The 25768-nt window shown below is 52.3% G+C and overlaps 2 protein-coding genes across 2 annotated transcripts; both read left to right on the top strand.

Moving 5' to 3' along the window:
* Window positions 1–7736: 7736 nt before the first annotated feature.
* Window positions 7737–12023, top strand: Hoxc10 (homeobox C10). The gene is made up of 2 exons (XM_027949998.2): window positions 7737–8487; window positions 11691–12023. The coding sequence occupies exons 1-2, from the start codon at window positions 7737–7739 to the stop codon at window positions 11966–11968; spliced, it is 1029 nt and encodes a 342-aa protein (XP_027805799.1). The 3' UTR covers window positions 11969–12023.
* A 10569-nt stretch (window positions 12024–22592) lies between these two features.
* Hoxc9 (homeobox C9) lies at window positions 22593–25768 on the top strand. The gene is made up of 2 exons (XM_027949999.2): window positions 22593–23161; window positions 24917–25768. The coding sequence occupies exons 1-2, from the start codon at window positions 22624–22626 to the stop codon at window positions 25159–25161; spliced, it is 783 nt and encodes a 260-aa protein (XP_027805800.1). The 5' UTR covers window positions 22593–22623; the 3' UTR covers window positions 25162–25768.

Below are 25768 nucleotides of genomic sequence, written 5' to 3'. Positions count from 1 at the left end.
ATGGCAGGAGACCCTGCAGCTTAGGTGTCTGAATCTCTTAATTGTAAACGTGGGTCCTTGAGACAACTGTTGTGTATATGTGGCCCACAATTCTTTCATGTGCCCCTGCACATTTTGTTGAAGTCAGTGTGCCTATGAATGAATGTGAGAAGAAATATTATCTGTACACTTTTACCTGGAGTACAGAATGAGTCACCCATAGTGTGTAACCATTGGCAGTGTTTAATGAGTGTGGACAGGAGCACAAACTGAGTGTGCGTGGCACTTCTCTAGGTATAATGTTTGTCCACTAGCCATATCAGGGACCATCAGCCTGTTGGCCATGTTTCCTGTAAAGGAGGATGGAGATAACTCTTTAGAATGAACAGTTTATAAAGCAAACTATTAACCTTTAAAGGGCTCCTGATTTGGTGGGGAAAAAAAGTTCAAAACTGTCCGCTACCACTTTCTCTGCAACGTGCAACCCAGAAAAGATTTTCAACTCCAGAAGAGATTTCTGAAGGAAGAGAGGAGAGTCGTTGTGAAAGAAAAACAAAGACTTCTGTGACCCAGGCCCAGGAACCTGCCTTGGTGATCTTCTAAAAAGGAAAAACAGGGGTCTCTGGCCCCCAAGAAACCCACCTTCAGACTCCTGAATGTCCAACCCCCTGGCCTACTAGGGGCACTCTGGACGCGACCTCTTGGGGTAATCCCCTCCAGCCACAGCACTGCCCAGGAACAAAAGATCCTCGTCTAGACGCCGCCATAAAGCGCCCCCCCCCCCCCCCCCCCGCCTCTAAACCCAGATTCATTTCGCTCTTAACGACCCAGTCTGGCCTGTGTTAAAAACCGCTTCCGCCCTAAATAGTAAACAAACCCGAAGTGGACCATCTTAGCTCTCCCAACACACCCCAGACCCCCACCCCATCATCTCCTTGCCCCACATTTTCCCTCTTTTTCACTATCCTTTCTCAGCTCCCAGCTCCCCCCTGCCCAAGTAAATAAACCCGAGGCCGAGTTCAAAGTTTCCCGGAGCTAAGGAGGAATGTTGGTTGTAAAAATCCAAGTTTATAGCGCACGTGGGAGTTTACAAGGGTATTAAGTGGTGTGGGCTGACAGAGAACTCTGGGCCCCTTCCCCTCCCACTATGGGCTTTGGGGGTGCAGAGGAGCCAGAGGCACTCAAAAGGAGATGTGGGTTTGGGGGTAGCCTTGGGTTTGGGGTTTCTTTGTCACTCAGACACTTAGGGTGGTGGGGAATGGCAATGCAAGGGTCCCTTAGAAGAAGACTGACAACCCCCATTAAGCACCTCTGAGAGCATGGATTCTAAGCATCCCAGATGGAGAAGCTGAGGAGCCTTGTTTGGGGGAAAGCAAAAAAGGGGTAGACCAGGGTCTGAAAGGTGAACAGAGCTGGGGTCACTTGCAGTCAGTCCTCACTAAGAGAAAAGAAACAACCTTGAGCTAATTTCTTGAGTGGCCTGAGTGGACAGAGTATTTTTTTTCATCAGGGCAAAGAAGAACTTTGAACTTCAAGGGAGTCAAGGGCACCACCCCTTCTCCCCCCACCCCTCCCCTCTCTGGAATCTGTAGGGCAATTCCTTTCTGGACTAATATTCCCTGAAGAGGGCAGCCCCTGGGGTTTCCTGTGCCCTAAGGCTAAATAATGCAGTTTGCTAAATCCTGCCTGCTCAGGGCAGGCCAGAACTCTGTGCACGCGACTACACTCTTTATTATTCATATAAACCTTTGGAAAAGGCAACGCCTGGGAAGTTTTTATAACTTTGTTTGGCATAAAAGTTTTACAAGATTCCCCCTCCCTTAAAAAAAAAAAAAAAAAAAAAAACTTAAAAGTTTTGGTCCTGCCATAGCCTGGCATCTAAGATCTTTGAGAGTGGAAAGGACTCTGGGGCTCCATTGTCTGGGTGTGTGTGGGGGGAGCTGTCTTTCTTTGCTGAAGGCAAAAAGGCTTGAAGGTTGGGGTCAGTCCTTCCAAAGGCCCATCTTGGACCTGCCTTTGGGGGCTGCCAGCAAACAGAGGCTACAGGACTTCAGGAGATCACTATGCTCTTAAGATATGACCTTATAGACCTCCAAAGTTTGGATAATGTCCCCAGGACAAAAGACTCCCCACCACACCCTCTTATTGTCCTCCAGGCACCATTCTGTCCCTCAACCCTGCCACACACACAGCCCTGCTCATGCCCCCCATAAACCACTGCACAAAGCAGAGAAGACCCATAACCTTGACTCAAACTGCTGCTTAGGGATGGTCTTTTCACATAATCTTGCATCCCTGCTGCCTGTGAAATAAAAAAATGGGTTAGAAGAAAGACAGTACCCAAAATGCCCAGAAACTCTTGCCCAGGGGTTGTAGTTGTTGCAAGACTAAAGAGGACAGAAGTCCATTAGGGTTGCAGTCCAGAACCACAGAGAACAAAGATACCCATGTGGGGACAAGGCCTGGGGCTGCCAAGCCTAAGAATAACTCCTTGGACCTGACCCCCACCTGTAACAGGCAACCTCCTCCTTCATTTCTCTCCAGCCTTGAGGGCACCAATTGGGCTCAACTGTGGGCCATTTTAATGTTCAGCTCTGAAAGTCAGGACAAAAACCGGCAGGCCTGCTGAACAAAGCTCCTTTGGGGTAATGGAAATTAAAATACCTTACCCCCAGAACCTGGCACTTCAGGCAACCATCAGGCATTAGTGGGGACGTGCCTCAGAGCCAGCTTTTCCTTTCCTCTAATGGCGACTGCTGAGGCCTGGCTGCTGGTCGCTGGCTGGCCGTCCTACACTTCGCCTTGTGAGGAGCCGAGCTGAGGCTGAAGGCGGGAGAAGGTCAACTCCAAGCCTGAGTAGCTGTGCTGGGGAGGCGTGCAACTGAGCCTAGTGTTTTCACCCCAACTAAGCCCAGCACACCAGAGAAAAATAAGAAAGCCTAGGAAAGAAAGTCAAGAAGGGAAAAGAAAGAATTGAGGAGGAAAGAAAAGAACAAAAAATAAATTGTATAATGAAGAAAGAAGAAAAAGAAATGGTGAAATAAGGAAGACAACATATTAAGAGAGAGAATGGATCAGAAAAAGAGAAAAGAAAAAGGAATTGCAGAAAAAAGGAAACGAAAAACAGAAAAGGAAGCAAGTAAAGAAAAAAAAAGAGGAGGATGGAAAAAAAGAAAGACAGAATGAACAAATCAAAGAAAGTACTAAAAAAGAAAAAGAGAAAGAAATCAAGATCTTGAAAATGGAACTTAACCCCCGAGAAGGAGGATCGGGTTTTTCTCCGGAGCAAACTCGCCCAACCACAGTCCTTACACTGGCTGGAAACCTGACCTACTAGGGCAACCTAGAAACAAACCATTAAAGTGGGGACCAGGGCCTTCCCCCCAAGATATCCTCCCATCCAGCTCCTCCTCCCAAAGCTTCTCTTGGCGGCATTTGCAGTCTGGTTTCGATTCAGGAGGCAAAGTTAAATAACTGGTTGGCTTCGGCAAGACAGAAGCAGCCCGGCTGGTGCGGGTTATCAGACTCCAGGATTCAAGGTTCTTAGGGAGCACTTTGGGTAAAAGTGAATATTTGTGGCTGTGTAGACTCAATTAAGTGCAAGTTGGACATGTGTGTAGATGCTAAAGTCCACAGCATCTGGGTGCAAGTGTGTACAACATCCAGATGTGAGAGGGATTTTGCTGGCTGGGCCCGCCGGCCTGGCTGTGAGATCCGAAGTAGACCGAAGGCCCCTTTAATTGTCCTCAGCCTCTTACCTCCGTACCTGTCTGAAAACTGTTTTTCTGGACCTCCGAACATGCCACATTTTGCCTGGAATTTCCTGGTTCTCGATTCAGCTGGGGCAGAGCCTGGTGCTAAGTGAAGAAAAGTCAACCTTTCCTTCAAGATTTGGGAAGAGAATGATTTAATCTCAGCCTCCAAAACAAGTGGAAAAACCCTGCAATCTCTGTTGTGATTTTATTTTCTGTTTCGCTTGAAGAGATTTCTGTACACACATTTTATTTTATCCCAACAGAAGAGACACCTTTCCTTTTTCATTTCATCTCTAAAATTTCCCAGATGACTTCCTTAACCACTTGGGGAAACGGACAATTTTCACTGGAGAAATCATGGTGCTTCTGGGGTGACCTGAGGGCTACAGCCGGAAAACAGCCGAATTTCCTTTCTGTCCGTTGAATACGACACTTTCTTCTGCTTTTAATGGGGACCCCTCATGCCTCAGCCCTTGGCCTGCTATGTGGAACCACTGGATCCTCCTGGAGCATGCCAGGAGCTCTGGAAACCCTCCTTGTCTCCCTTACTCAGAAACCCTCAGCCGGCAGGAGGCCCAGGCCCGTCCTTGCTGCCCCTTCAGAGTCTGGGTACCAGGCACGAAGAGCAAAAGATGCCAGGGCTTCTGGGGCGGGTGAGATTTGTCCAGAACATGCAGAGCCTGAGCCCCAACTCTGGCCTGCAGCCATGGATATTTGGGTCCCCAAGCTGAGGTAAGAAGAATCCCAGAGTCAGTCTTAGGTGCAGGTCTCTCCGCATTCTCGGGAAGTTGGAGAAGTGGCTTAATAAGAATTGGTATAGGGGTGACACAGACTTCTCCTAAGCCCCAATCCGGTTGCCAATGGTGCAGGCTGAGAGTCTTGGTCCTGTGAGCAGAGCTGGTGGGCACCTGGCAGTAGTGGCAGGCGGGGTGACTGTGGTGGCCGGCATGCCTTTGAACGCCAGGCCCAGACAATAGGATGGAAACTGCCTTTGCTCGTGGCCTCGGGAAAGACCGAGCCCAAGGGGGCAGGGCTGGGAACCAGACCAGGCTGGACTTCTTTGGAGCCACACAAATACTCCTTTCGCCTGGCCCACTCTTTCTCACTTCTTTCTTCCTTTTACCTTCACTGAGGTAGAATCCCAAAGTCTCCAAAAACCCAACAAGTTATTCAAGTCTGTGACTGTCCGAGCAAGAGCGGGCTCTTGTTTAACAGCTCTGGGTTTTCGTTTATCTTGAGTAATTAGAGGCAAACATTTGTCCCACCGGGGGTCCCACTTAAGCTGATGAATTTGATTTCTTTTTCCATTAATGGGCCGTGTTTATCATACTTCTAATTATTTCAACTTTAAACACTATCCGTTCTTGTGAGGAGGTGGGAGGCTTTCTCCCAAGGGTATTATTTCCATTAATAATAGCAAGGATTCTGAAGCAACTCTATCCCTTCCCCTGGCTGAGGTAGGTAGTAGATTTGGGATGGGGGTCAGGCTGGTAAGGGGAGAGAGATGGGAGGCCCAGTGATTTTGTTCCTCTCCTGCTGGCTCTTCAGCTTTTGCCTGGGGACTTGTTTTTGAGAATTTCTCTCTTTCACCCTCTTCTGGGACTCCTACCATCCCCTCCCAGGCTGGGCTTGGATTCATCTTGGAGGCTCTTCCCTCATCACCTTCCATCAGTCCCAGCCTGGCCTGGGTAGGGGATCGGAGAGAGAGCTGCTCCAGCCCTCAGCCACTAACACAGAGAAAAAGGCCAGAAAAATCTTAGGTAGCTAGGCAGCACCTGGTCATGGGGGAAAGGGACCATTAGACTCCAAAACAGGGGACAAGGGCAGGGGATTGGGAAAACAAACTCCAGGGACAGACAAACCAGGCAGGAAAATAAAGGAGACATGAAAGAGGGGGGAGGGAACCCCCCAAAGCCATATAATTCTCAATTGCTTTGGTCTTTAATTTCATCGTCCCATAAATGAGGAAATATCAGTTCCCATACTAAATTTTTATCCTCAGCTGATAAATATGACGGGAAATTTTCGTTGGGTCCTCGTAAAAGGGAACGGTTTCGATCAAACTGGTGGGGAAAGACTTATGCAGATAATACAAACAGAGTGGCCATAAAGTCTGGGCTGTTTCCCCTGGGATGGGCGGTCGGACAAATGGCTCCCTGGATTGACTACTGCCCAGGCTGTCCCAAGTCTGGTCTGGGGCCTAAACAGCCTAACCTTGCCCGGGACAACCCCCATGCTGAGGCCAGGCGACCCCTGCAAATGAAAACACAAAACTAATTTCAAATCTCCCCTGTCCGTTCTGCAAGCAAGTCACACACTCCATATCTCCTTCCAATTTTCTGGGGGTTCAGGGACCCCTGCGCCTTGTCTTTCAGTCCGTGGGTGAGGGAATTCAGCAGATTTTTTTCCACAGTCCTCTTCTGGCCGCGCTGGCTTGGGCCTCCCTAGAAGCGGTCCAGCCTCCTTACTCGACCACGCCAGGGCGCTCGGCATTAGGGTCCTTTCCCGGCTTGGCTTCAGCACTTCGGAAAGTCGAAACCCCAGGCTCTGTCCAGAGAAAAATGCGGGGCTACCGGAAAGACAAGTTATTCTCCGGATTCCGTTTCCTGAGGAAGGAAGGGGTGGAGAGTTTTGTTCGCTTTGGGAGAAAAGCGATGGAGAAACGGAAAGAACTATTTGAAACATGTATTTCCCTTTTTTTCCTTCCCTTTATTAAACAATAACAACAATAACAAAAAGAGACCGGCCTCACTTCTCCTTAAAAAAAAAAAAAAAATGCTTCCAGCCCAATCGCTCTGGGTCGGATTTGGTTACGTCCGGTGTCCTCATTTTTCGTGTTGATATGCGACTCCCCGAATCCGATCAAAGTCCCTGCAGGTTCGGTCTTTTTCTTCAGAAATATTCCCTGTTTTAGTAGGGACAAGTTCAAGCGGAAAGCAAGGGTCGCTAGTGCCTGGAGCAAAGCGGCCGAACCAGCTCCAAGGCCAAAGTCCTGAGATAGTGACCCAGGAGCTGCCCGCCCAGCTAGGCCCAGGCCACAGCTCCGGGGTGAGGGAGCGGGGACCTCGGGTCCTGGGCTTCTCCCTCCAGGGATCCCTACATCCACTGGGAACCTCCTTTCTCCAGCAGCCCTGAGGTGACCGTGACCCCCTCCCTGACCCACTCCAGACACTGGAGATTCCCAGTCAACTCCCACAGGGAGCTTGCAACTCAACCAACCTCCAAGATGGTCGGTCCCCGAACTCCCAGACCCAAAAGGCCAAGCCCGAAAGCAGAGCACAGGCAGCTGAAACTTTAGTCCTGTTTGGGATTCTTTAACTTTCTCTTTCTCTGCCCGCAGGAGCACCCTTCACCTCCCAACTCCCCTCCAACCCCCCCAAAAACTTCATCCTGCTCCCACCCCAAGAGAAGAGTGGGTGGGGGCTGAGAAAAGGAAAAGGGGAGGTGAAGAGAAGGGAAGAAGTACCTGAATCGTGTCTTGACCTTTTAATTTGAATTTGTTTTGAGCCCCGTTGCCTCTCTCTCCCACTTTCCCTCATTTCCCCCCTCTCCTCCCTCCTCTCCCCAGGAGTTACCGGCTGGTTCCAGGGTAAACAAACCCCACTCTACCCAGAACGCCCCCATCTCCCTCCACCCCCCCCCCCCCCACCGCCCCTGCCGCCTGGGGGGCGCTTCCTTTGTTCGCGGGGAAGGCTCCAGTGCCCCTACCCCGAGGCAGCTGCTAGGTGGCGCTGTTACTCCATGCTGAGCGCTCCGCCTGCCGACAACTTGACCCCGCTGACGTCACGGCCGTCTGAATCATCAAGGCCATTTTCAAATCCCATTGGTCTAGCCGTCACATGGTGAGGACCGAATGCGCGGATAATTATGGAGCTGATATTTCCCCCCCTCCCCTTCTTTTTCCTCCCGCCCCTCCAACCGCCCCCCCTTCCCGGATGGGGGAAAAAAAGATGTCAGCTCCTCCGCTGTAGTATTGCTCCTTAAAAACCCCTCTCTCTGAAAATGACATGCCCTCGCAATGTAACTCCGAACTCGTACGCGGAGCCCTTGGCTGCGCCGGGCGGAGGAGAGCGCTATAACCGGAGCGCAGGCATGTATATGCAATCTGGGAGTGACTTCAACTGCGGGGTGATGAGAGGCTGCGGGCTCGCGCCCTCGCTCTCCAAAAGGGACGAGGGCGGCAGTCCCAACCTCGCCCTCAACACCTACCCGTCCTACCTCTCGCAGCTGGACTCCTGGGGCGACCCCAAAGCCGCCTACCGCCTGGAACAACCTGTTGGCAGGCCGCTGTCCTCTTGCTCCTACCCACCTAGTGTCAAGGAGGAGAATGTCTGCTGTATGTACAGCGCAGAGAAGCGGGCGAAAAGTGGCCCCGAGGCAGCTCTCTACTCCCACCCCCTGCCGGAGTCCTGCCTCGGGGAACACGAGGTGCCCGTCCCCAGCTACTACCGCGCCAGCCCGAGCTACTCGGGGCTGGACAAGACGCCCCACTGCGCCGGGGCCAACGACTTCGAAGCCCCTTTCGAGCAGCGGGCCAGTCTTAACCCGCGCGCCGAACATCTGGAATCGCCTCAGCTCGGGGGCAAAGTGAGTTTCCCTGAGACCCCCAAGTCCGACAGCCAGACCCCTAGCCCCAATGAGATCAAGACCGAGCAGAGCCTGGCGGGCCCCAAAAGCAGCCCCTCGGAGAGCGAAAAGGAGCGGGCCAAGACTGCGGACTCCAGCCCAGATACCTCGGATAACGAAGCGAAAGGTAAGGCCGCCTGGGCCGCGGGCCGGGCTGGGACGCTCTGGCACTTGGTCTTCGTGACCAGGAGAGGGGCAGGGGGGAGGGTTGGGCTGAGGCCTCGAAAACCGGAGGTCCTGGGAAGGCCACCACGGTTTGCGACTGATGTCTGCAGGGCGCCAGGCTGGTAGCGCGTCATTAGCTGGGGAAGGTAAGCGGCGATGTGGAGGTGCCGGGCCAGCCCGGGCCGTGGGTGCTAAGGCGGGGCGGTGCGCACCACAGGCAGCCTGCAGGCGCCCTGTGCTGCCCAGTACGGATGATGGCTCCTGGGCGCGTGCTGGTTTTGGTTTGCTTTCTCAACACTGGTGTCCTGGGGGTGGGGGGCTGATTGTGCCCCACTTAGGTCAAAAGCTCACAAAAAGCTTAAAATGGCGATCATAGGCCAGGAAGTGGGAAGGCTTTTGAGATGAGGGATTTCTCTTTACTGCGTTTTCCCAGTTGAAAATTGTTTCCTGCGAAACGCGTTTTGTTGTTTGTGGGTTTGATATGTACATAGGGTTTGGGCTTCTTGGGTTTTTGGCTTGTCTGGCCCCGGGGCCTTAGACTGGAGCGCTGAGGCCGGAAGAGGTGGAGGTGAAGGGCTGCCCGCCACATCTCTCCCTCTCCTCCAGATGCTTGGCTAGGAGATGGCGTTGAAACAGGGCATTTGGAATGTTTTAAGTTTTTCTTTTTGGTTGTTGTTGTTGGTTTCCTCCTTTAAATTTTTTTCTTTTCCTTTTTTTTGTTTTTGTTTTTTTTCCTAGCCAAATTACATTTTCCCCATTGGTTTTTCAAAAGCAGCTTACAAATGAGTGGTTGGAAAATTCTGTGTGCGTGGCAAGCGGTTTTCTCCTGAAAGGGAGTGTGGCTTTGGTTGGATTTCATTGTGACTTTGGTTAGAGAGAGAAAGCCTAGCTAGAGTTCAAGCTCAGGGTTCAAGATTCATTTCTGCTCTAGGAACTGGGGACCTTTAGGATCTTTCTCTGACACCTGGGGAAAGAATGTGGAGGAAACACATAAGCAGGGGAGGGAGGCTGAGGGTAATGACTTTCCCTGAAAAGTTGGAGCAAAAAGCATCGGAAAAGGCCCAACGGGGAGGAATAAACCTGCTCCCTATGACACTAGCTACTGGCAGCAGTATATAAGAAGGCTCATTGGGTGTAAAGGTAGATGAAATATTGAGAGTGGAGCAGACTGGGGGGGGGGCTGGATCTTGTGGTGCTTTGTATATGGAAGCGACGCACACACGCATGCCTGACGGTGACTTGTGTCACACTCACACACCCCCCTGACATGTTCCTCACACACTCACTCATGCCCGCTCACATAGGTATCTGCACTCTTTTTTCAGGAATGGGTAGAACCTCACTCTCTTTGGTCAGCTTTACAAAGGTGGCCTTGGCAAATGAGTCCACAGAGATCCTGGCCAGAAGATGACCACTGGTGTGTTTGTGAGGATAAGAGGGAGAGTGAGGCAGCTACACACATGAAACCTTCCTTGTGGTACATATGCATTGTGAAGGTCTAATTTTATACACTCTCCACAGACACTGAGCTTGATTGGGACACAGATTTATGGTAGAAAAAGTTTGTCCTAGCCCTGCCAAAAGCAAAGTCAAGGTTAACAAATCCATCTCCCAACTCAAATTGCACCCATTCCCATAGGCTCCTCTTTCTCTCCTACTGTCCACACCACAAACTAAACCCTCCTATTCCAACTAATCCCCTTAGCCTGTACTCTGCCTGTGCTCTTCTTGTCTCCCTCCCTTTTTGGTGTCTCCATCAGGCCAGAGGCAAAGACAGGTTGTGGCTAAACTTCCCCATTTATAATTTCTCTCCTCCCCCCAAAACCCAACACCAATAAGAAAAATAAACAAGACAGGGTTATATGCGAAGAGCCTGTACACAATTTGGCAGGATGAGCAGGTGCAAAGGATGGAGAATAATCAAAAGACATTGAGATTTTTATACTGCAGTTTCCAGTGTGCATCTTTCTGGTATTTTCTGGTTCCCTTAGTTACTCCCTTCCCACTCCCAATCAAGATAAGATCCTGGAAGCTGGCAGCTTCCTTTGGCATAAGGAGGAGAGAGAGCACAGAACCATAGCAGACTTATTTGCTGGGTGCCTCCTCTTAGGTCTTTGGACTACATTTTTCCCTTAATAAATGGCCAAGTTCCCTTCTGCTGCTTGAAGAGCAAGGCTGGTCCATTTCAGAAAGAATGTGTGCCAGGGAGAGAAGCTGTTAATAAGATAATAGGAAATACACACTACACTACAGTATCTCCCCATATAAGTGGACATGTGTACATTCCTGTGTGTACATATGAATATGCAAGTGTGTATCTCTGCAGGTATACATGTATATTTGCAAGCATATGTACCCATCTACACCCAGATTGGGCAGGAAATTTTTAGTAGGCTAAAATATCTCGGGATTCCTCTCTTCCTTGACTTTAGGTCCTCTGGCCAGGGAATATGTCTGAGGACCCCTAGGCCTGCCACAAAGTTGTTGCCCCTGACCTTCACTATTCCAACAAGCTTCCCTGCTTCAGCTACACACACTAGGGGAAATGGCCTGGAGAGGAAGAGATGGCAACAGGGAGATCTAATAGAGCACAGTCACTCTATGGCAACTCAGGTGGGAGTTAGAGCTGGGAGCCTGGTGCAGGGACAATGCAGTGGCCTCTGGCTGCAGAGACTGGGACAAAGTCCTTCCACTGAGTTGAAAGGCCAAAGCTCTTTGGAAATTGACTCTGGGCTCTGGGGTGGACTCTGCACTTGGGTCTGGGGCCTGGAAAATACTATTCAGTCTGGTTGGAATTTTCCAGAGCTGGAGAAGAACAGAGTTGAGGGAGGCCCTGGAGAGGCTTAAAGGAACCCACCAGGGCCAGCAAGCTGAGAAAAGTGAGAATACTCAGGATCTGATAGATTAATGTGGACTTGGGTAATTTAGATTAAATGAATGTTTGAAAGGCAAGAACCTGCACCCTTTTTTCCCTGTAAGTCTAGACCCAAAGAAATTCTAAAAGTCTTGTCCCCAAAAGGATCCCACTGGCTAGGCCTGTGGGGTGAGAGCAGCTCCCCTCTGCTCCCTCAATCGCCCCAACAGCAGGCTGGCAAAGGCTGCAGCCCTGCTGGGAGGATTTGCATCTTCGAGGGATACTTATGTAAATAATGTTATTTTTAACAGAGGAGATAAAGGCAGAAAACACCACAGGAAATTGGCTGACAGCAAAGAGCGGAAGGAAGAAGAGGTGCCCCTATACTAAACACCAGACGCTGGAATTGGAGAAAGAATTTCTGTTCAATATGTATTTGACGCGAGAGCGCCGCCTGGAGATTAGCAAGACCATTAACCTTACAGACAGACAAGTCAAAATCTGGTTTCAAAATCGCAGAATGAAACTCAAGAAAATGAACCGAGAGAATCGGATCCGGGAACTGACCTCCAATTTTAATTTCACCTGAGTGCGCGGTCTCCCCTCCCCCTCCCTCCTCCTTCCTTTCCCCGCCCCTCCTCCCTTTGTGCCTGGTGATATTTTTTTTTTCCTCCCTGAGTATAAATGCAACGCGCCTGCAAAAAAGGCAAAGACCTCAGACTCTCCTTCCAAGGGACCTATGGTTCGTGCTGCGAGGATGCTTCTACCTAAAGCATGAGAAATGGGGTGCTTGGGTGTGGGGTGTGGTGTATGCCCTCATAGATGGGGGTGGGAGTGTGACTGGTGTGTGTGTCAGCCCCTCACTCACCCACTCACACACTCACACACAGCATTCTGTTCTCTGTGCAAAATTAAGATCGAATCCACCCAATTGTAGGCAAAGAAAAGAAAAATAATCAAACAGAGAGGGTCTGTAATCTCGCAGAGCACAGTCAGTCAGAATCGCTTCTTCCTTGCTGCATTTCCTCCTTAGAATAATAGACGTTTTGGAAAGTTCGGCTAGTGTTTGTGTGTCTGTCGTAGCACCCAGCGTCTCCACCAAACCCTCTCTGTGTCTTTACCTCCCAATCGCTCTAAGAATCTGCTTGAAGTCTTGTATTTGTACTGCTTTCTGCTTTTCTCCCACCCCTCCCAGCACCCCACGTCCCCTATCCACTAACATCTCAGAAATTCCATGCAGAGGAACAAAAAAAATTAAAAATAGAACATAGCAAAGCAAAGGCAGAATGACCCCCCCCCCCAAAAAAAAATTGCCCTGTCCCTGTCTGGGAGTTGTGTTATTTAAAGATATTCTGTATGTTGTATCTTTTGCATGTAGCTTCCTTAATGGAGAAAAAAATCCTAATAAATTTCCGGAATCATAAGCTTCAAATGGGTGGTTTTTTGTTTTTAGTATTTTTTAGCGACACCCCCCCTCCCCCAAAGAAGCTGTGTGTGTGGATGTGTGTGTTTTGTGTTTGACTCATCTCCTAGAGCCTTTCTAGAACGTCTCTTGGCGGGTTTAATGTAAGTGAGAGACCATAACGTTGATTTAAATATTATCCAGGTGACCACAATAAGTCAAGGTCATAAAACAGTAATGTCAGGACGGTCTTGGTGCGCGCGAGAGGTGGATTTTATGATCTGCAAATATAATGTGGTGCTGCAGTAAAAGATGCATTTAAAGGTGACTGGAGGAGGGAAAGAGGCAGAGAGCAAACTGCAATCTTGAGGAGCAGACGGATCTGATTGCCTGGGGTGCTGGGCTGGGCGCACCCCACCACTGCTGGGGGGCACCCCAAGAGCCCCCTACCCATCCAAAGAGAGGAATAAACTTAACCGCCGAGGGGCACGAGGAGCTCAGCCCCCCCCCACACACAGACACATCGACAGCAGCTAACAGAAGCGCCGGCAGCAGCAGGAGGAGGAAGCAGCGACAAGGTAAGAGAAGCGGTTTCTTGTTCTTCTCTTGGCGGCGGAGTGGGGACTAGCAGTGTCCCCAGGTGCTTGGCGTGCAGTGGGCAAGCCGGGAAGAAGGTGTTTCAGGCATCTGTGCTTGCTAAGAGCCCAGGCTTGCCTGGTGGGCACTGGCAGCGGAGGGCAGCAGCCTTGAGCTCCCTCTCGTCCCCTCCCCGGCCCATTGCTATGGGGTTCGGTGGTTAAAGGGGTAAATTGGTGGTTTTGGCTTCTTTATCTTTGTGGGCACTTAGAGTCGCCTCGAGGTTCACGCACTGGTCTAGGTGTCTCTCAGTCTGGTCGTCTGTTGGGGGGAGGAGGGAGAGGTAGAGTAGGTTGGAGCTTGAAGCTTAGGTTTTCCTGCTTTTTGCTGGTGTGGGTGTGAGCCTTGCCCAGGCTCTTGGTCCTTACACTCTCTGCCTGTAGGGCTTTGCCAGGCAAGTGGTCTGATTGGAAGTGGCTTCAGAGCACAGGCGCTGTGGTACGATTCATGTTCACCAGGAAGCCTAAACTGAGCTGAAAGAGGGAAAGGATCACAGAGTGTAGGAGAGTACAGGAGAGCCAGATGGACAAGACAGAGGACCCAGCTCAAGAGTGGAAGGAGGATCCAGCTTCCCTCAGGGCCAGGGCCAGATGCAGGGAAATAGCTCCACTGCGGTGCTGGGGGTGGGGCAGGGATTTGGCGGCTAGCGGTCCCATTTCACCAGAGTTTCCCTTAGTGATTGCTTAGACCAGAAACTGATGAAGGCAGACTCCCTACCCACCCAGCCACACAAAATCTTCTCTCTAGTCCTTAGGGAGGTTGTGGGGGCGGAAAGGGGGACGGGGCTGAATTTCTTCCTTCCCCAACCCCCTTCCCTTCTCCTCCGGATAGATGCAAAGCTGAATCTCCCGCCCTGCTTGCTCAGCTGATCTGTGGCTTAGGTAGTTTCATGTTGTTGGGATTGAGTTTTGAACTCGGCAACAAGAAACTGCCTGAGTTACATCAGTCGGTTTTCGTCGAGGGCCCCAACCCATCTCTCCTGCCCATTCTCTCCCCAGTGAGACTGCCCCACAGCCCCCTCCCAGATAGGGCAAAGTGGGTGCAAGCTGTGAATGGGACCGCAGGACAAGTCCAGAGAACCCTGCTTTATACTCTCCCCTCCCCAGTCTGTCCTAATCCCTGTGACTGAGGGAAAGGAGTTTTTCCTGCAGCTATTGTCTCCTGGGCCCAGCTGATGGAGACAGACAAAGAAGGTCCAGCCAATTCCAAGGAAATTCAGGAGTTTTGAGTTTGGCCTGGCGGGCCAGCTCAGTTGGACAGCAGGGTGGGGCAGAATCATTAGGGGAAAGAGGAAGGGTTTCTGGAACCAACCACTTCCAAAAGAGAAAATGCCTCTAGTTGGCTGGGGCTGGAGCTTCTCATTAGAAAAGCGAGGTGCCTGGAGGTTCTAAGAGTTGGGGAACTATGAACGACAGCCCAGCTGCCTCCTCTTCCCCTTCTATAGCTCCATCTCCAAGGGAAGAACATTTGTGGGGTGTTGGCAGGTTAGAAAAGCTACCAAGTCCAAGTAGAAGAAACCCTCACAAACACCCTACTGGGAAATATCAGGGCAAAAACCTGGCTCTGGTCTGTCTAGAAGTCTCTGCCCATAGGCCTTGGTCTGTGTATCTGTGAGTCTGTGGCTGTCAGGCAGTTACCTATCTTTGCATTCCATGGAAATGTCTGGGTGAGCACAAGCTGCCAGCGCCCACCGTTACCATGTTGTTGGGAAGGTTGTTGGCTGATGCCAGTGGGAGGAGGGGAGGAGAATGGGGTAGGGGGAAATCTGAGTAATGAGAAACTTTGTAAAGCTTCCTCCACTCCTTTTGAAATGGGTTCCTCAGTTTTGGCCCTGGTTGCTAGAAAGAAGGGTCTCAAAAGAGGTTTCCTTGCCTTTGAAAAAAATGGGGGAGGGGTCAGAGAGAATGGGGAGATACACCCCGGTTCTCAGAGATACTGGATAAGGGAAGCCAAAAAGAGTTTGGATTGCTAGTTCTCTTACTTTGGAATAATAATGATTATTAAAACATAAACTTTCAAATAGGGGACAAAATCATGTCTCTGTAACAAAATATGTACATAGAGTTCTATATTCTTCCAGTCATTTTGCTGAGGAGGGGCAGATATATGCACCCTTGCATGCATGTAGGTCTCTGTTTCTATCTCTCTGTCTCCTTTAGGCTCTCCCAAATCCCCTGTATTTATTTATACACATACTCATTCAGTTTTTTCTTCTCTCTTACACAAAGAGATTTATTTTGAACCTCAAGGAAACTGGAGAAAATGGAAATAGAGCCTTTCCTTCCCCCCCAACTGAATCGTCAGTCTATCTTCTATCCCTTTGTGAGAGAAAAAAATTCTTCCCTTGGAGGGATGTACTCAAATCTCTATGGCTCCCAGGGAAATGGGGAGGTTTCCAGAGAGACAGGCCAGCTGGTGGGAGGCAAGCAAGGGACTCCCCTGGTTTGGGACCCTCTGGCAGCCTTTGAGTCTTTAGTCTGACCCAAGCACACAGCCGATTGGGGTAAGGGGAGTCCCAGGCTGGAGCAGGGTGCTCAAAAACGCTTGACTTGGAGATAGTGTCCCCTGATGGGCCGAAATTCACCAATGAACGACTTCTGTGATTTGGGTCCCTTTGCTCCCATTTCCATTTCAAAGCTAGTGGGCTTATATGGGGTGATCACAGAGCCAGGGGTCAATGGGTCCTCCTCCCTGGATCCCAAGAAATGGAGCAAGGTCTCATAGGGCCAAGGTGAGGGCCAGTCTGGTAATCAGAGTCCACCTCAGGGCCCTGGGACAGTGGATCATGGCTAAGGCGATGGTAATTATTTATTCGCTTCGCTGGAAGGGAGTCTTCAGAAGGAACAGCGTGAAGAGGAGGGAAAAATTATCTCTCTCGTCTGCGGATATTAAGATGGATTTTTATTTCTTAAAGGACCCTCCCCGCAGAGAGCGCATAAGCGTAAACTTAATATATGCTCCTCAGCCCAACTCTAGAAATCGCAATAAAAGTTAAAACCTCCCCTACTGGTTTTTTTTAATTATGATATGAGAAAGAGGAGCAGGATTTATAGAGCTCAACTCTCCGCATGTGAGTGTTTGAGACTTGCGGGAGAAGGCGGAAAAGGCAAGAGCTCGCCAAGGAGAGCCTTGGTCTCTCAGATATCTCGCCGGCTGCGGGGGCTCCGGCACAGCCTGACTGATCTCTGTGGCCTCCCTGAGACCTCGCCCCTGCCATCGGCCTTGCCTCCGTGCTCGCTTGGAGATGAAGGAAGCTCTTCTTGGGAACAGGTGAAGGGGGAGGCAGAAACCGGAGGCTGGGGCTACGGGTGGGAACGCCAGCTTTTCTAGGGCTTTGTGTGGGTCCCACTCAGGGGATGAGGTTTGAAGTCCTGGGCAGCGCCGCAGCCCAAGTGTAGCTCAGCTTGTGACTGGACTAGGAGGGGTGTCCGGGCAGGGTGCTAGAGCACCAACAAGGTGGATCGTGTGTGGACTTTGGCCGCAGACGGAGCAAAGTGGGCTCTAGGGCTGTGGTCAGCGGCGAGGCCAGCAACCGGATGTTGAGTCTGTAGGAAGGACCTTGAGGTCTGTTGCGTGTTTGGGCTGCCGGGGGCGGCGGCCCAGAGGGTGTGCTGCGTGCAGCGCTGGGGGCGCGGCGGTCAGTGTGGGCGAGGCAGCAGGCCCGGCACACTTCTGCGGCTTCTGGGCTGTGTCCTGGACATCTAAACGGAGGCCGACCAATGGTCAGAGCAGAAAAAATAAATGCAGTTAAAGGTCTTCCTTTTTTCCCCCCCATTTTCATAGAAGAAGTCCTTTCTTTTTTCTCTTTCGGAGATACCTGGATTTGGTCCAGAGCAGGTTGCCCGCGGGAGGGCCCCGCGAGCGGCAGCGCGTGAGGGAGGGAGAGAGGGAGGGAGGGCGAGATGGAGGGAGGGAGGGAAGGAGGGCGGGTGGCGACGGCTGCGGTGGCCGGGGCTTTCCTCCCCCGGCGGCGGGAGGCTGCTGTCCTGCATCTGTGGCCATGGGGAGCCGAGGAGCAGGTAACGAAGGCGCTTCCCGAGGCGGGATTGGACCAAGCCAGAGGGACCGAGTCTTCTGGGTCTCTTGCCTGAGGCCTTGGCGGGAGAGAAGGTAGGGAGATCGGCGCCCGCCAGGCCTGGCAAGGAGGCCTCGGGGAATGTTGAACCTGTATATTATTTCAGGCTCACACTCATGTTGTGAGTCTGTCCATCTCGGGAGATGCGGCTTGTCTGACTGTCTGAGAAGTCGCAAACCCTAGACTCTCCTTCTAAAGGCTGAGACAATTCGGGAAAATTAGTCGTCGGAATGCGCACTTTCATTCATTGGATTCTCTGCAACTCAGCAGGGCGGGTTACGGCGCCCCCAACTTGGAAGGGAGCTTTCCCCTGGTTTCTTGATGCGGAGTCTTCTTGCTCTCCCCGCCATGGGCTGAGTTTCTGGCTCCAGGTTCGTTGAGTCGCCCTGAGGTTTGAGGCTAAGACAGCTCCCAGTCGGGCAGGGAGGGCGGGGGAGAGACCAGAGGCTCTAGCCCCTTAATTGTACTTCGGGCCGGTATTGTCTCTCCTTTCGCTACCTCGGCTTCCTCAGTCTGGGCTCCAAAGTCACTGCAAATTTCTTTGCGACACATACATCACACAAAAGATCAGGTAACAACGCGCTCAGGGCCACTGGGGCACCAGGCAGAGGGCAGCCCTAGCTCTGGGGCGGCTCCCCCTCCAGCCACTCCCCAGGCTGGAAAACCAGAACGTGTTGGGGGAGCCGGAAATAGCCCCGTTTGCTGCGGAGCGGCAGGGCGGGGGCGTCAGCGGGAATGCAGGCCGGGCGGCAGGCCGTGGCGTTGAGAGGGCCACGTTCACAGGCCCTGGGGATTTCACTCCTGCTGGGCTTGGGGGCCTGACTCCGGGTGTGCAGGGATCCGAGATACCCACCTGGGGTGGGGGCAGGACGCGGGTCTCCTCGCGGCAGGCGAAGAGGACTCAGTTTCTGCTTCCAGCGCAGGCAGGCCTTAGCTAGGAGGAGTTGTGTGTGGGTGTGTTTTTCCCAACAAAGAGGGATCAGAAAAGAAGGGGGGAAAAATAGAAGGGAACCCGGGAGGGGGCGGGGAGGGGAGAGGACAGCTGAGAGGTGAAATGAGCCCATTTCAGGGGCAGAAGGAAAATGAAAGCAAATGGAGCAAGGCCTTCGCCGCGCAGGGCCGGTACTAAGGAGCGGTGAGCGGGCTCCCTGCCTGCCGCGGCTGGGATGGCCCACTGGGGGCATAGGGAAAAGCCTGTTTTAAATTTAATCCGAACTTGACGGTGTGGATTGAACCGGAGGGAATTTAAATCACTGAAAGGGAGACGCGGGACAGGGGGGAGGGGATGACTCTAACCTGTCTGTCTGTCCTTCCCACGGTGCTAGCTTGATTGTGGTCTCAGCTGCCCAGGTTTGAGGTGATAGAGTGAGCGTGCCCCTCCCCCTTAAAGAACTCTCCTGTGCCCAGTGAAATCTTTGTGTGTGTGGGGGGGAGAAGAATGTTAAGCAATCTAAGTGAATTCACAGAACTGCTAGCTAGAACTGGGTCCCCTCTGCACACACCAACAGGGACTCTCAGCTGCCCCCAAGTCTCTCAAATTGTCCCAGCAGTGCTAAGGAAAATTGAAGGGAGTGGTGTGGGTGAGAGGGAGCCTTGAAATATGGTGGAAGATTCAGCAGGAGTAACTGAACCCCAGTAAGATAACCCCGTCCTTCTTGGTGCCCCCATATCCTTGTGCCCCCCACACCTATAAGCCTGGGTTTAGGGGAAGTCTAAAAGCCTGCTTGAAAGCCCTGACCTGCCATCCTGTCTCCAACTGTGGCAAAAAGGGGTTGCAACTCACAATGTAGTTGTGGAACCTGTCTTACTTGGGCCTACTGGACTTCAAGACTCCCAGGCTCTCCAAGGCCTCCCCATGGCTGCCTCTCTCTGAGAGGCATTGGGAAAATGGGACATTGGCCAGGAGGGCGCTGTGGGCAAGGCCTGCTTCCTGATCCACAGCTGTGCCTGTGACTTAGTGGGGAGGGTTGGAGTTCCTGCTCCCAAAAGCAAAGGCAAGGCAACAATCCCCCTTGGTTTCCTGGGGGATTTAATGGGCAGCAAAGATCCCTGGATGGTGATCCTGACGCCTGACTGCTGCAGACTCCGCAGGGTAGGCAGGCCAGTGCTCAGGCAGCTCAAGAGTTGAAAAGAAGGCTGTGTTCAAAGGGGATAGGAAAGAAGGGGGCGTCTCTTTATAGCCACGATGTCCAGTTGAGGGGCTCTCCCAAAGAGCAGAAGTCCATAGGAGAGGATCTTTAAAGACTCTTTCCTGCAGGAAAGCTGGGGTTGGGGCAGAGAGGCCCTGTTGCCTGGCGAAAACGCAATGGAGGAGCAGGCGTGAAAGCTCTTTCTCCTTCTGTTTCTTCGCTCCTTGACCAGAGCATGGCTCAGCCTCCAGTCGCCTGGGAGGCTGCCTGGGCCAATATGGGATTCTGTATTCCGGAGGCTTAGTGTACCCACCCGAGCTGGTCCCCCAGGAGGGGCAGGAGAAGAGGCCTCTTCCTCCTTTGTGTCCAGACAGAAGTGGCTGCTGCGCCCGGAGTCGGTCCCACTGCAAAGGCCCGGCAAGCAAGCGGACTGCACAATGCCACGGCTGCTCCGTCAGCTCTCGCCCTGCCCCGTCCTGCCTGCCTGCCTGCCTGCTTATCACTGCCCTTCTTTGGGCTAGCTATCTGTATGCCTTCCTTTCCCTCCTCTCTTTTCAGCTTACTTTCCTTCCTTTCTTCTCCCCCACCTCTTTTCTTTTTATCCCAATCCTCTGTTTCCTTCTTTCCTTTCTTGGGCCTGGCGCCTTGTTTCAGTTGGTCTGTTTTAGGCTGTCTGGGTCTCAGTCTCTCTCAGGCTCTGTCCCCTGGTGTCCTCTTGGTCGCAGTCTGGCCCGGGGCCCCGCTGAAGGCTAAATGTCTCTGCTTATCGCTGCCAGCAGCCGCCCAAGAGCCAGGCCGGTCCCCAGTCACCAAGGGCTGGGGGAGGTGCTGACTGCACTGGGGATTTGGAGAAAGCCTCCGCAGAAGGACTGGAACCTTCCGTCTTTTCCTTGAACTAGTGAGGAAGATTTTTGATTGACAGCTAACCCGACTCCATCAAGGCCAAAGAGATTTTCTGTCTTGTTGTAATTTAGGTTTCCCAGCCAATCCAGATGGAGGGAGAAGACAGTAGGAGCTGAGGGGGACAAGGCTGCAGACCCCCGTTGCCTCTCCCCAGTCAGATTATTTCCCTCATGTCCTCTGTGCATTGAAATCCCAGCCCCGGTAGACCGAAATGGAAAGAACTGAAGAGGGGGAGGAGCAGGGACTGGGGAGGGGACCTATGGAGCTGGGGTCCGAGCTGGGAGCTGCAGCTGTGCCCTCCCCCCAACTTTCCACGCCACCAAATACACCTAATACACTCTCCAGCCCTTCTATCACCCCAGAGGAGATAGAGCAATCCAGATACATGAGAAATCCAGCACTCACCCCCACCCCTGGCATTTGGTCCCCTCCTGGGGATAGAAGAGGGAAAGCAGGGCAAGCATGGATGGATCTGGGAAGCCTCCTTCCCTGCTGCCTTCAGAGCCAGCATCTCAGCCCCAGCTCCTGCCTATTTCCCCTTGAGCACACTGAGACTCTTCCCTCTGACCCTGAAATTGCACCCTTCCTTCAAATTCACTCTGCCCTGCCTAGGTGCACCACCTCTAGGGACAATCACCTGTCCTTCTCCTGCCCCCAATCTCCCTACCCCCTCTTGCACACACACTGAGGGTTTTCTGATTGCCTAATGCCCTCCCCCTTACTAAGCCACCGCCTAGGGCTGTGCAGTGAACCCAAAATTTAAGGAGGGTAGCAACCAACTATTGGGGGGTTAATCCAAGTTCTCTGATATTCACCTACAATCGCACTGCCCCCTCCAGATTTCCTACATCCGACCCCAAAGAAATTGCTTTCTCCCACCCCTCCGTTGCTTTTTTCCCATTCCAAAAACAGCCTACAATTTTATTTAATGAAAGACACATTTATGAACAATCAAATGATCCTCATAAAATTTTTATTGAAGGACGTAAAAACAAGCTACTTGCCCACGACCGAGGTCGCTCTCTCGCCTTGCCCGTTCTCACCCTGGCTCTCTGCAGACAGAACCAGTGAGTGACTTCTTTTGGGGGGGTAGGGTGATGCATAGATGAAGTTGGGGGCAAAAGAGTGTGAGCAGGCAGACGGGATGGGGATGCCCCACTTAAGTTGTGTAGATCTCTCCTCCACTTCTTCAAGCTGGCAAAGAAACATAAATAGATACAGACAATAAATTTAAAATAAAGGCGCTTGTATATCTGTGCCAAAGCGAAGACTTCCAAGGCTGATGATAAAGGTGTATGAGATTCCGAAGTTCTTCCCCTCCCACCCGCAGATCATCTTCCCTAAGCTTCCCCTACCCTAGATTTGGGGGCTGAGTTGGCTAGTGGCAGAAGGATGCTCCCCTTTCCCTCCTTCCCTCCCTCCAACCCAGCTTCTCCAGTCCCCTCCCACCCTCCCTCCCTCACTGCTGCTGCTCCTGAAAGAAATACATACATACACACTATTTAAAAACGCATTTTTAAAAGCCACGTTCCGAACTGACAATCGCTGATCTAGGCTTGCTCAGAGACTGCGGGAGCGTCGGGGCCGACAGAGACAGATTACGTCAAGAAATAGTTCCTCCACCTACCTCCACCGGCCTCCACGCCCCTATGGGGCTCCTGCGCCCAGCTCAACCCTGGGGGTCCGGGAACCCTTGCTCCGGGGATTGGTATTTTCACCCCATTAAAAAATCCTCATGGTTGGAGAGAGCCATCTGTTTATGAGCGGACATGGGCAAGGGGGGGTTCTCTGATTATCAGCGATCCTGCGGGGGGGGGCCGGCGCCTGGAGTCCAGAGCTGCGGACCCCCAGGAAAACGCAGGTCGCGGGGATCAGCAGAGAGAGGGGGTGGGAGGGGGGGAAAGCAAGGGAAAAAAAAGCCCCTGCGCATTGATCCGCGCCGTATTTTTGGGTAAATACGATCACGTGGGGGCTGGGGAACCAATGAGCTGCCGGGAAAAGGCTGGAAAAATAATTACCTGCCTTGATTGTTCTGTGAGCAGATAAAAAGTACATATACAGTTCATACAATAATCTTATGTATGTAAAACCCTGTTACGATGTCGGCGACGGGGCCCATCAGTAACTATTACGTGGACTCGCTCATCTCTCACGACAATGAAGACCTCCTAGCGTCCAGGTTTCCGGCCACAGGGGCTCACCCCGCCGCCGCCAGACCCAGCGGTTTGGTGCCGGACTGTAGCGATTTTCCGTCCTGTAGCTTCGCGCCCAAGCCGGCAGTGTTCAGCACGTCGTGGGCGCCCGTGCCCTCGCAGTCGTCCGTGGTATATCACCCGTACGGCCCCCAGCCCCACCTCGGCGCCGACACGCGCTACATGCGGACTTGGCTCGAGCCGCTGTCCGGCGCCGTCTCCTTCCCCAGCTTCCCGGCCGGGGGCCGTCACTACGCCCTCAAGCCGGACGCCTACCCCGGGCGCCGCGCCGACTGCGGCCCGGGAGACGGCCGCAGCTACCCGGACTACATGTACGGTTCGCCCGGGGAGCTGCGCGACCGCGCCCCGCAGACACTGCCCTCGCCCGAGGCGGACGCACTCGCCGGCAGCAAGCACAAAGAGGAGAAGGCCGACCTGGACCCCAGTAAGTTGGGAGCAATTTTCCTTTACAACCGGCGCGGGAGGGGAGGGGAGGACAGGCGGGGGGAGCCGAATTACAGCCCCTCCGAGCGATCCAGGGAGCGCGGGAGAGGGGCGAGGGCGAGGGGGCGAGGACTCAATAAAAGCGAATTACCTTGGGGAGCTTTCAGGGAAAGGAAGGTCTGAGAAGGGGGCCCAGGGAGCCAGGATGGGAAAGGGTCGAAGGGGGACTCCTCTCCCAGAGGCTGACTTGATGAAAGCGACCCCTGCCCTCTCCCTGCCCAGGCTTTTTGGCTCAATCGCCACTTTCCAAGAAATGCAGACAGGGCCAGGGGCTGGACTGGGGGGCGAGAGTCATTTTATGGTTTGAGATGGGACAGGGGAGAGGTGAGGAGAACACTAGGGGTAGAGAGGAAATACCCCTGGGAGAAAAATCACCCTTGCCTTCCAGTCAGCATGGGAATTCTCACCCCACTATGGATTCATAAAAACAGAAGGTCCATTGCCCTCCCCCAAGAACATTGGTTGAGGGGTCTTCGGGGATTTTGCAGCCTGGAATCTTGGAGAGATCAAGACTTCCAGAGGGAACTGGGGAGAGAAGTAGGGTCTGAGTCTCCTTAAACTTGAGAACCCTCTTGTGAGGGTTTACAGGAGAAAGGGTAGAGAATGGGTGTCAGGGATGTGAAATGGGGAAGGCATCTCCCCAGATTAGAGAATTTCTCTCTCTCTCTCTCTCTCTCTCTCTCTCTCTCTCTCACACACACACACACACACACACACACACACACACTCTCACACTCTTAGGCTCCTATCAAGGAGATAGGAACCTTCAGAGTATTGCAAAAGAGGTCTGGCTGGGATAGGTGGGGGGGCAGGTGGGAACTGCAGGGCCAGAGAAAGGGGAAATAAGGAGAAACAGCAGGAGAGGGGGTGCAGTCCCCTGGGTGTGAGGAAGTGTCTGGGGGAGTCCCAGGAGGGGGCTGCAGGAAATCTTTTTCTCTATCCCCATAAGGGGCCAGGGCCTAATTATACCCCTCTGAAGGCTTCCCTCCCTGCCCTTAGCTACTCCCATAAACCTGAAATTGGAGGCTTGGCTCCTGCATAGCCTGTCCTGGGGCTGGCAAGAGGGGGACACTGGAGGCCAAGCTATAGGGGAGTCTGTCCCCAAGTCCAGCAGCTCTCTGGAGAGAGGAGAAAGACTTTCCCCATCTCAGCATCGTCCTGAGAATTCGCCTCAGCAGGGTTGAACTCTGAGCGGGAGACAGGCACTGGAGAGAGTGGTGAGGGGTTTAGGGACTCTCAGGGTCAGGAAGCAGAAGTGCTGAAATTTCAGGACTTGGTCGTGGGCTGGGAGGATGGGAGGGGGCAGAGGAGGAGGGAGGTGGGGAGGAGAGAGACCTTGCTATAAAAATAAAAAACAAGAGAGAGAAGCGTTTATGGGCCTATGAAACGGTTGGGAATTTGGACTTTTTATGAGGATATTCTCGAATTACTACTCTTGAAGCTGAGGACCAGACTGTAGGGGCTTTGATAGCCTCGGATTTCCTACAGTTTTAGGTGCTGGAAACTAAAGAGGGAGGGGAGATGGGAGGGGGCAAAATGCAAAAGGAGGAAGGAGGTAAATTCCTAAGGCAAAACGTGTCCAAATTCAGGTTCAATTATTGGATTTGGGGAGCCTGGCTAAGCCTGGGGTTGGGGTGGCAGAGGTCCTGGGCTGGAAAGGGGCTCCACTGACCCCTGCCTGTGTTTGGCCCTCCAGGCAACCCCGTGGCCAACTGGATCCACGCCCGTTCCACGAGGAAGAAGCGCTGCCCCTACACCAAGTACCAGACGCTGGAACTGGAGAAGGAGTTTCTCTTCAATATGTATTTAACCAGGGACCGTCGGTACGAGGTGGCCCGGGTTCTCAATCTCACTGAGCGGCAGGTCAAAATCTGGTTTCAGAACCGGAGGATGAAGATGAAAAAGATGAATAAAGAGAAAACCGACAAGGAGCAATCCTAAACCCTGCCCCAGCCTGCTGCCTCAGCACAGCCAAGGGAAAAACAGAAACCCCACAAAAATACCCCAACCCAGGCGGGAGAAAGAAAGCACGAAAAGAAAAGGAAGGAGCAAGATAGAGAAAAGCCAATCAGCTTAAAAAAGGAAAAAAGGGAAAAAGGAAAACTCGCGATTTGGGAGGGTTAAGTGTTGAGAAATTGGTGTTTTAGAGTTAGTTCTACCCAGCGATAAAGAGGCAGAAGAGAAACTGAATTCTCTTCCCCCCAGCGCAACAGAAATAAATGACACACACAAATGTGATTTTTTTCCTCCTTTCTTCAGAGAAGCCAGTACTTGAATTGCTATATTTCTATTTTTTCCTGTATCATATTTGATCTGGGCGATCCCTTCCCAGGCCTGGGGCATTCTGTGTGCAGATTTTGTACAAAAAAAAAAAAAAAAAAAAGACACACACACATACATACACACACACAACAATGATTCCCAACCCAGGAGCTGAGGGGCCAGGACGCGCAGGCTGGGTCGGGCGGCGCAGGCCGGCGCCTCAAGCGTGTATATAGCAGCGTTTCCTCTCACCCTCAGCGTCTGTCCCCAGCGTCGGTCCTGTAAT

The sequence above is a fragment of the Marmota flaviventris genome, chromosome 3 (assembly GCF_047511675.1).
Source record: "Marmota flaviventris isolate mMarFla1 chromosome 3, mMarFla1.hap1, whole genome shotgun sequence".
Classification (NCBI taxonomy): domain Eukaryota; kingdom Metazoa; phylum Chordata; class Mammalia; order Rodentia; family Sciuridae; genus Marmota; species Marmota flaviventris.
The sequence above is the reverse complement of the archived record's forward strand: the minus strand, read 5'-3'. Positions and strand labels throughout refer to the sequence as shown.

Excerpts from the sequence above, each read along its gene's own strand:
- Hoxc10 (XM_027949998.2), top strand. The coding sequence starts at position 7,737 with ATGACATGCCCTCGCAATGTAACTCCGAACTCGTACGCGGAGCCCTTG. Across the intron at positions 8,488-11,690 it reads CTCGGATAACGAAGCGAAAG|AGGAGATAAAGGCAGAAAAC; the intron begins GTAAGGCCGCCT and ends TATTTTTAACAG.
- Hoxc9 (XM_027949999.2), top strand. The coding sequence starts at position 22,624 with ATGTCGGCGACGGGGCCCATCAGTAACTATTACGTGGACTCGCTCATC. Across the intron at positions 23,162-24,916 it reads GAAGGCCGACCTGGACCCCA|GCAACCCCGTGGCCAACTGG; the intron begins GTAAGTTGGGAG and ends TTGGCCCTCCAG.